General features: G+C 38.8%; 1 protein-coding gene and 1 non-coding gene across 9 annotated transcripts in view; one reads left to right on the forward strand and one right to left on the reverse strand.

Annotated features, from left to right (window-relative positions):
• The window catches only part of Smap1 (small ArfGAP 1), a 77,591-nt gene that overhangs the window by 41,086 nt on the left and 25,400 nt on the right, over nucleotides 1-11,105 (reverse strand). For all 8 annotated transcript variants that reach the window (XM_031367044.1, XM_031367048.1, XM_031367042.1 and 5 more), the window contains exon 2: nucleotides 5,164-5,297. In XM_031367044.1, coding sequence (XP_031222904.1) covers nucleotides 5,164-5,297 — 134 coding nt within the window. The remainder of the gene's footprint in view (nucleotides 1-5,163; nucleotides 5,298-11,105) is intronic.
• LOC116089530 lies at nucleotides 9,420-9,526 on the forward strand. The gene has a single exon (XR_004118335.1). It is a non-coding gene; the product is annotated as a U6 spliceosomal RNA (small nuclear RNA).

An 11,105-nucleotide genomic window follows, 5' to 3' on the forward strand; every position in this document is an offset into this window, starting at 1 on the left:
CTATGTTGAGGTCCTTGATCCACTTGAACTTGAGCTTTGTACAAGGTGACAAGTATGGGTCTATTTTCACTCTTCTACATACAGACAGACAGTTAGACCAGCACCATTTATTGAAGATGCTTTCTTTTTTCTACTGTATATTTTTGGCATCTTTGTCAAAGATCAAGTGATTTTAAGTACGTGGTTTTATTTCTGGGTCTTCAATTGGATTCCACTGATCAACGTGTCTGTCTCTGTACCAATACCATGCAGTTTTTATCACTATTGCTCTGTAGTAAAGCTTGAAGTCAGAGATGGTTAATTCCCAGTTCTTTTATTGTTAAGAATTGTTTTGGCTATTCTGGGTTTTTTGCTTTTCCAGATGAATTTGAGAATTGCTTTTTCCACGTCTTGAAGAATTGTGTTGGAATTTTGATGGAGATTGCATTGAATCTGTAGATTGCCTTTGGTAGGATAGCCATTTTTACTATATTAACTTTGCCAATCCATGAGCATGCGCAATCTCTCCATTTTTTGAGATCTTCTGAGATTTCTTCAATTTCTTTCTTAAGAGACTTGAAGTTATTGTCATACAGGTCTTTCACTTGTTTGGTTAGAGTTACCGCAAGATATTTTGTATTATTTGTGGCTATTGTGAAAGGAGTTGTTTCCCTAATTTCTTTCTCAGCCTGTTTATCATTTGTATAAAGGAAGGCTACTGATTTATTTGAGTTAATTTTATATCCGGTCACTTTGCTGAAATTCTTTATCAGCTGGAGAAGTTCTCTGGTAGAATTTTTGGGGTCGCTTATGCATATTGTCATATCATCAGTAAATAAAGATACCTTTATTTCTTCTTTGCCAATCTGTATCCTCTTGATGTCTTTTTGTTGCCTTATTGTTCTAGCTAGCACTTCCAGTACTATAGTGAATACATATGGGGTGAGTGGACAGCCTTGTTTGTCCCCGATTTCAGTGGGATAGCTTCAAGTATGTCTCCATTTAATTTGATATTGGCTGTTGGTTTACAGTAAATTGCTTTTATTATGTTTAGGTATGGGCCTTCCTGATCTCTCCAATACTTTTAACAGGAAGGGATGTTGTATTTTGTCAAAAGATTTTTCTGCATCTATGGAGATGATCATGTGATTTTTTTTCTTTGAGTTTGTTTATATAGTGGATAGTACTCTCAAAATGAAATTCATTATATTCGATTATATAGTACAATAGACCCTTAGTAGTAAATTTAGAAACCAACTCATCACAACAGATTATCAGAAAGAAGTTAAATTGCTTACAATTTATTATAAGGTGTTTCAGGGCAACAATGTTGAAAATTTTATATAAAGGATAAATGGACCAAGTGTCAGATACTATACTATCTCATGTTTCACCCATACAAACTTATTCTCCCTACAAAGGAGACAACATTACTCTTCTTATTCTACAAATGAAATCATTGATGCCTCCGGAACCAAGTTCCCTGGGGAAATCATTGATGCCTCTGGAAACCAAGTTCCCTGGGGAAATCATACAGGTCTAACTTCAGCAACCCATTTTAATTACTTTTTCTCCTGCCTTGCTGGAATCATTTGCCTTGAAATGTACTAAGATAAAATATAGACTGAACTTTATAGTCTGGAAACTCAGCATTATCAACAACTCCTTACTTGTTTTTGTTTGATCATCTCAAAACATATTTTTTCAAGACAGTATTTTTCTAAATGGCTTACAAGTACTCACAAGGTCAACCACGAAATGTAGGCTGGCCCACCAGCTATGTAATTTTTCTAAAGTAATGCACTGATTATCAGTGGATTCCTGAAAACATCCCAGCCTCACTTCTCATCACGGCACAATGGGACGAACAATTCTGTAGACTATGGGCCAGGCAGAGCATTCACTAGTGACAAACAATTATAAAGTCTTAAAGTCCAAAAGAGTTCTTATTTCAAAAAGTTGACAGATAACACTAAATTAATTGCCCCCATGCTGGACCCTAATTATAGATTAAATGATTATTATGCCATATATATACATATGTATATTAATCAATGCTAGAAATTAACACAGTGGCAATTATTCCTTAACCAGCTTTTCCCGAAATAACCACACAGACCTTTTAATATTTCAAAGCCTTAGGCCTTAGCTGGGCAGACTCTCAACTAGCTCATCTAAGTTAACCTGAACATCTAGCCCCACTCAGCCATGTGACTAGCTATACATTCTAGGCCTCTGATCAATCTGTCTCCACCCATGTCTCCAAGCAAAAGGCCTTCCTTCTTCCCAGAGTTCCTTTCTCCTTCTCAGAAGTTTTACCTTCCACTTCCTGCCCAGCTAATTGGCCATCATATTTTTATTAAAGCCAATCAGAGAATGCCTTAGATAGGTGAGGAAGTACAGAGACACAGTTTCACACAAAGTACCCCAACATCATGTTCAAATTAAGTTCAAATATTGTACATTATTTTTTAAATCCCTAATCTTTTGTCTTACTCAGGGTTTCTATTCCTGCATAAACATCATGACCAAGAAACAAGTTGGGGAGGAAAGGGTTTATTCAGCTTTCAATTCCTACACTGCTGTTGATCACCAGAGGAAGTCAGGACTGGAGCTCAAGCAGGTCAGGAAGCAGGAGCTGACGCACAGGCCATGGAGGGATGTTACTTACTGCCTTGCTTCCCTTGGCTGTCCTGGAACTCACTCTGTAGACCAGGCTGACACGGATCTCGGAAATCCGCCTGCCTCTGCCTCCCAAGTGCTGGGATTGAAGGTGTGTGCCACCACTGCCTGGTACATCCTGCCGACTACGCCAGGGGTCAACTGTACTGGCAGGTTTTGTGTCAACCTCACACAAGCTGGAGTTATCACAGAGAAAGGAGATTCAGTTGAGAAAATGCCTCCATGAGATCCAGCTGTAAGTTATTTTCTCAATTAGTGACCAAAAGGGGGAGGGCCCCTCCTTGTAGGTGGTGCCATCCCTGGGCTGGTAGTCTTAGGTTCTATAAGAAAGCAAGCTGAGCAAGCCAGGGAAAGCAAGCCAGTAAAAAATATTCCTCCACGGCCTCTGCATCAGCTCCTGCTTCCTGACCTGCTTACGTTTCAGTCCTGACTTCCTTTAGTGATGAACAGGAGTTTGGAGGTGTAAGTTGAATAAACTCTTTCATCCTCAACTTGCTTCTTCGTCATGATGTTTGTGCAGGAATATGAACCCCGACTACGACACCCTTTAATAAGTCAGTACCTTGCCATGTACCTATTATTTATTTCACAGACAACCAGTTAACTACAGTTCTGATGGGGAAAGTATGCTCTAAGTTGTACGATTACCTGCCTCAAATAATCTTATTATTTAAATCTTCCCAATGGCTTTATTGAGAAGAAAAGTATTTCCAAAGAACTGGAGTGCCTAATAAGTCTATGTCTTGTCCTTAGTTTAAAATGAGCCATTAAAAAGTACACACACCTGTGACTTCATTTTCTCCTCTATAAATCTTTACAAATACAACTTACATTTTACTTAATTACTTTACTCACAATTAATTAATTTACTCACAATTCTTTCTTGAGAAAGATCATAACATCATTTAGTTATCACATCTGCTACAGAAAAGTGAATAAGAGCACTATCTTGCTGGGCAGTGGTGGTGCACGCCTTTAATCCCAGCACTTGGGAGGCAGAGGCAGGCGGAGTTCTGAGTTCGAGGCCAGCCTGGTCTACAGAGTGAGTTCCAGGACAGCCAGGGCTACACAGAGAAACCCTGTCCTGAAAAAACAAAAACAAAAAAAAAAAACAACAAAAAACATCTCTCTCATGAAGTGTTGAAAAGTCTTACTCCTCTCATGAAAACAGTGTGGCCTCTCCCCTGGACTGTGCAAACACTCACAGGATAGCATTTCCTTCAATGGCTTGCCTTTACTAGCAATAAGCTCAAAAGCTAATTTTAAGACAGAGTTAAACCAATTCTACTTGACTTTAAAGCCTAAAGATCTTTGGAAATTCTACTGTTATCTTAGTTTACAACCAAATAAGTTTATTTTTTCTAATTCTGAGGTATGCATATTACTGAAGTCCAACAACATACCCGTTGGTCCTCTGTATCTTTGAGCATTGCATCAGCAGCATCTTACTACAGACTGGAAATCAAAGTCAAATCACACATCTGTTCTGAGCATACGTGTACGTGTGTACGTGTGCGTGTGCGTGTGCGTGTGCGTGTGTGTGTGTGTGTGTGTGTGTGTGTAGGGAGGATGGGGAGAGAAAGAGACAGAGGCAGAGAGACAGATACTTTCTTTTCTTTCACTACTTCTTAAACAATAGTCTAACAATAACTTGTATGGAATCTACAAGGTATCCAATTTCATAAGAAACTAAGAATGATTTAAAACACAAGAGTGAGTATGGATGGACACATGCAAATATTATTCCACCTATTAAAAACACCTGAGCATCAGTGGATTTGGGTATCTACCAGGCACCCTAGAAATAGTCCTTTGTGATACCAAAAGATGGCTGTACAGTGATATATTCAGAATTTTAAATGGCAATTTCAAAGGGCATAATAATATAAATAAAAATCTTACTGTAAATTATACAGTAAGACCAATAAAAGTAATTGTTTTTACATACAAATTAGAAAGTAAGATTTTAAAGATTTAAAACTGTCACCCTGGAAAAATAGCAAACTCTTACAATTATAAATTTTATCTATAATGAAGTTAACTGCTCTACACAAAGCAAAACTGTCAAAGCAACCTTTTCTCATTGGACTGTCATCATCTCCTACAAACCTCTCTGGACACCAACAATACTTCTCCACAGAGGAGAAATCCTTCAAGTCAATTTTCAGGCAAGAGGTGATCTTCCCTCCATTTATCTTTACCCAGACTCCCTCTACTGGCAGGTAAAACTATGAGATTATACTGGCAAATGTCTTCATTCAATTAAAACATTTTTAAATATTGTGAAATCAATACTTTAGGAAAAAAAAATAAAACTGACTACCACATACTCAACAAGAATTTAACATCAGTGAATAAGTAAAATGACATTCCCATTTTTTATTTAGCATATGCCTTTTCAGCATGCATTTTAGTATTATTAATCCTTAGACACAAGGATTAAGTATTATTTTAATTATTTAAAATACATTTTTACTCATTCTTTGTTAAAGTAATGTTTACCTGTATCTGTTCTGGTGTCCATTGATCTAGGTTGACTGACTTTACCCTGGATATATGAACCCCAAGATTTCTATGAATTCCAGCACATCTGATGCAAATAAACACACCAATATTCCAGGAAGCCCATCGGGGACCTAATTAAGGAAAGAAACAAGGAAAGTCAGGTATTAAAAACTAAAACATCCCGACTGTATTCTAGTTGCATTCTAATTTTTATATAATTGTTAACAGAAGCTTACAGAAATCACATGCTCAAGCTGCTTTGTCTTGTTTTGTTTTTTTAAATGTTACTGGCAACAGTTTGAGGGAATACCATGCCATACCTTGCAGTAAATGGTTATAAATCAATCTTTAAGATCCTAATTAGGACTAGAGAGGTATCTCAGTGAATATGGGCGCTTGTTAACCAAGCGTCAGGAGCTGAGTTCAAATCTGTAGCATCCTTATAAAAATTCAAGCATGGCTGTGCATCCCCACAACCCCAGAGCCAGACAATCGCTGGGCAGCCACCCTAACCAAAGTGTAAGCTTCAGGTTCAGTGAGAAATCCTGTGAAGATTACACAGGAGACAGGGATTCACAGGAAAAATGCCAGACATCTATTCCAGCCTCCACATAAGAACACAAGAGCATGCACGCCTATTATTTACGTGCACACCACCACACACAGAGAGAAGAGAAAACTAGTTATTCTACTGGTCTTACTTTCATACTCTCAAAATGTCCTTTAATCTACAAAAGGCCTCAGAAACAAATACCATTTATAGATCGTCAGTTTTTGTATGCGTATTAAGTGTTAATGAAACAAACACTTGTCTTGTAACCAGTGCCCTCCAGGCCTGCTGTCTTCATTCCATTCCCAGACATTCTTCTCTGACCACATACATCCTCATTTCTCAGCACCAGGCCTGCCTCCACTCCTGGCATGTGGAGAAGCTTCTGGTTCATAAGGATATTCATGTTTTCAACATCAAAAGTAGTTTAATACTCTACATTCCTTTTTAAATGTCTTAAAAATCTGATACTTTTGAGATTTATCGTCAGACATAAGGTTTGTTGAGGCAGTCTTGTTTTCCTTATTGCAAATACTTATTCCTGTTTTAGATAGAAAACAGCAGAAATACTAACATGAATATAAGAACATGATCCCTATTATTCTTTATACTTTGAATGTCTTCTTTCCATTCGAAATTTTAAGTTTTCTTGGAATTATTTTCACAAATTGCTTGTAGAATTTTTAATTGGAAAAATTAAGTTTCTGGAAAGCTTCTGAAAAATGTTTCTAGGTTTCTAAAAGTTACCTGAGCATAAAAAAAAAAGCTTCATAAAAGCTATATATAGGTATTAAACTGCAAGCTGTTTTAAGCATATACTGTCATCATTCTAGAAAAACCACACTGAAGCCACTCATTAGAAAATAGTAAAAATAAGCACATCACAGATCCCTCTGCCACACAGAAAGGTTGGGGACAGACACACACACACTCTCTCTCTCTTTTCTCTCTTCTTCTCTTCTTCCCCTATCCTCTTCCCCCTCCCCTCCCCCCTCTGTCTCTCTCCTTCCTCTCTCCCTGAATATTCTGCTTTAAGGTAGGAACTGGCATTTGTAAAGGGACACATACTTTGGACTTCACAGCTAATTCAGACACAGTTCTGCCTTCAGTAACCCCCAGCTGTTTCTCACAACAATTTATTACATAACAATATATCATAGTTTGAAACTTACACAGAAATCTAAAATAAATGAAAATAGAAAAATAGGTAGTTTAGTTAGGCAGTTAAGTTTAATATAGGTGTTAAGTGTCAAACCAAGAAATGTGAATGAGGTGCCCAGTATCTCAGCTTACTGTACATGTTTTACTGGATATTGTGACAATGCAGGCTCTAACTCTGCAGTTCTGGGACTGACACAAGAATTCTGCTTTCTCAGTACATCCCCAAGCTGCCCATGCTGCCATCCACTAACCACATTTTGAAAAGCAAAACTATATAGATTATTTTTAAGTCTTCAATTTAAACACTCAGCACACAGAATCACAGAGAAAACCCACCAAGCCATAGAAGCTTAGACTACACACACACACACACACACACATACACACACACACACAAACACACACACATCTATCTAGGCAGGTCAGGGGACCCAACCTTCTAAAAGGGTAAAAGGGTATTTGGCACAGGGTTAAGTACTGTTAGACAAAGCTCACTAAAGAATGTTAATTTCTTGTTAAATCTGTATCATAAGCACCCCTTAATGTTCTTCCTGTTTAAACGATTGAAGTTATGGAGGCATGAATTGTTGGGCTAGTTGATTCAAACCTGCCAAATCCTTTACCTGTCCCTTTGGCAGCTGTAGAGAACAAAACCAAGTAACTATACCAGGTGGGGCGGAGATGGAGGCCAGAAATGAGCTGCCTCTGGGTTCCTAATTACAGTGGGACTCTGCATGATACTGCCTCCTCCCTTGAAGGTGTACCCTGGTGGTAGCAACCACAACTTCAGCTACACCACTATGCAAAACTGTGGGAGCTTTCAATCAAGCAGCCATTTCTGGAGCTGTACATGGGAAATGTTAAGGCTGCTCAGGGAGCCTTTCCTCAATCCAGCTACCAATGCATGGAGGAGACTTCACATGAGCATAATACTCCAAGAAATTTCCTTCTAAGTACTGACAAACACAACTGTGACGCGAGCCCCTCAAACCACGAAAGACTTTGTTCTAGTCACAGCCACTCCACATACCTTGCGCCTGGAGACTTCACTTTGGTCATAACAGTTTCATGAGAACCTTTATATGACTCCACCTATGGCCTCTCATGATGATCCACTCCTCCCACTCACAAACACTTGGACATCCACAGTGGTCTTCAATCTGGCCAGAGAGACCCTAGCACTAACAGCTAGGGCAGGCTGGCTTAATTAAACAAAAAGGCTGTGGTTAGCAAACAAGACACAGCGTGGGTCTACCTGTCCTCTCCTGTGCACTGCCCCACCCCAACCTAACCCCACATAAAGCCTTGTTTTGAGTGTTTCTTGCTTACTTCTGGTCTCATCTCGCATATAGCACACGAGCTGGAAGAATAAAGAGCAAACAATTCACAGGACTAGTACACCCAGCAGCAGACAGAAGACAGCTTAAGAGAATGGCGATGATTAAGAATTGTGCAAATCTGTGACCAGGAACTGCTGAGGCAACGAAAGATGGCAAAGAGCAGAGGCCAAAGAGGGCAAATTGCTACAAGGAAGGAAGAGCTGCAAATCCTGGCCACTGGAGAGTCCCAGAAAACCACAGTTATCAGTCCAGGCTGCCAAGAAGAAGCTAGGAGCAGAGGATCCATACATTCTAAGTTCAGAGACGTAACGGCTGCTTTTGGCTACTGGATCATTGGCATTTAAAGATTAGAGCTTTAACACCATGAGTACAAGATCCTGGGGCAAGCTACACTTAGAATTGGTAATACCAGGGGAACTTATTCATGATTTTCATCTGAATAGTTACTTGCCTGGTAACAATGTGATGGAGTTTAACTCACAAATTAGGTACAATAAGCAACAACAAAAGAGCAATTTATAACAATGTATTATATAGTAAAAGTTATGAAAATACGGTCACTGTCTCTTATCTATTTCCTATACTGTCCTGTGCCCTTCAACATATGATGATGCGAGATGACACCTAAAGCTCTGAAGCACTAAACAGCTTCTCTCTGACATATTCAAATTACCACCATCAATACATTTGTGCTTTGATGAAATTAAGTAAAATAAGGGTTATTTAAAACAAAAGCACAATGAAAACAAGTAAGTGATACAGATATTAAGTGACCAATGGACAGACAGGTAGAGCATATATCATGAATACATTGAACAAAGTGATGAATCATAAGTAAATCACAGAGTATGAGATTTCATCATATTGTTCAAAGCAGTATGTAATATGTAGTATTTCTACACCATAGTTGGCTACTGCAAATTGTAAGTGTGTGAGAGGACTAATGCATTGCCTGATTTTCTCTAATATATCAACTGTTTTAAGGGACTAATAATTATGATGCCAACAAGAAAAGAAAAAAAAATTGACTATCAGCAGAAATAACTGCAGGATTTAGTGGCAGAAAATACAGTGAAAAGAAAAGGCGGAGATGCAAATTCCTAGATATTTTAGGCATACTTGTAAAGTACTTGTAAAGCCCTGAAACTTTCAGATCTGGTGAACGCTTTAAGTGATAGTGACACAATGAAATAAGAATATCCATGCTCGCTTCGGCAGCACATATACTAAAATTGGAATGATGCAGAGAAGATTGGCATGGCCCCTGCACAAGGATGACACGCAAATTCGTGAGGCATTCTATATTAAAAAAAAAAAAAAAGACTATCCAGGGAGCAATTAAGAATATTGCTAGGGCTTGGAGAGATGTCCCAGTGGTTGTGGTGAGAGTACTCTCACGGATCATCGAAAATTCCAGTTCCAGGAGATTCAACACCCTGTTCTGTTCTTCACAGGCTCTAGGCACAAAAGTGATACACAAACAAAACAACTCCAAATGAATCAAAAACTGCAACATAGCAGACTCACTGAGTTTGATAGAAAGGTTACATGGGAGGTGAAACTGCCACAGGAAGAGCCATTCTGAACAGGACACCAGTATGGGAGGCACTAAGACCTACAATTAATGAGTGACACCTTGGGGCTGGAGAGATGGCTCAGAGGTTAAGAACACTGACTGCTCTTCCAAAGGTCCTGAGTTCAAATCCCAGCAACCACGTGGTGGCTCGCAACCATCCATAATAAGATCTGATGCCCTCTTCTGGGGTGTCTGAAGACAGCTACAGTGTACTTACATATAATAAGTAAATCTTTAAAAAAAAAAAAAAAGCGAGATCTCATGAAGCTAAAAAGCTTTTTATGGCAAAGGACACTGCCATTTGGGCAAAACACAGCCTACAGAATAGGAAAAGATCTTTACCAATTATACATCTGACATACAGGATCTACAATATATAAAGAACTAAAGAAAACTGAACACTATTAAGACTAATTTAAAAATGGGGTGGAGAACTAAAGAAAGTGTTCTCAAAAATGAAACACCAATGCTTCACACTTGAAGAAATGTTCAACATGCTTAGTCACCAGGGAAATACAAATCAAAACTACTTGAGAGTTCACCATAAACCAGCCAATAAAACAAATGACAGCACATGGTGGCAAGCATGTATGGCAGGGGAATGACACTTATTCCTTGCTGGTGGGAGAGCAAACTTGTACAGGCACTATGGAAGTCAGTGTGGTAGCTCCTCGGGAAGCTGGAAACTAATCTACCTCAAGATTCAGCTTTTGAGATACTCAAAAGACTCTACACCCTAGCACAGGGACATATGTTCATCCATGTTCATTACTGCTCTATTCATAATAGTAGAAATAGAAAGCAGACTAGACATTCACCAACTGATGATTGGATAATGAAAGTGTGGTACATTTACACAATGAAAGACCATTCAGCTCTTAAGAAAAGTGAAATTCACAGGTAAATGGATAGAGCTAGAAAAAAAAAAAATCAGGAGTGAAATAATCCAGACCCAAAAAGACAAGTATTGCTTGTTTTCTCTTACCTGTGAATGTTAGCTTTTAAGCTGCAATGTGTGCTGTAATCCATATAAACACAGAGGTTAGGTACTTAGTAAGGTACCAGGCAAGAGAAGATCCTCCAAGGAAGGGTCAACAGAATACAGTGTTATGGAGAGATAAGGGAGAAACTAGAATGGAGGGCTAAGGAGGAAGGGGATGGAAGAGAAGAACAAAGGAAGGAATATGGGAACAGCACACACTGAAGGCTATTTAAAACCCAAATGAAGCCAGGCGGTATTGGCGTATGCCTTTAATCCCAGCACTTGGGAGGCAGAGGCAGGCAGATTTCTGAGTTCTAGGCCAGCCTGGTC

The sequence above is a fragment of the Mastomys coucha genome, unplaced genomic scaffold, assembly GCF_008632895.1.
Source record: "Mastomys coucha isolate ucsf_1 unplaced genomic scaffold, UCSF_Mcou_1 pScaffold14, whole genome shotgun sequence".
NCBI lineage: Eukaryota > Metazoa > Chordata > Mammalia > Rodentia > Muridae > Mastomys > Mastomys coucha.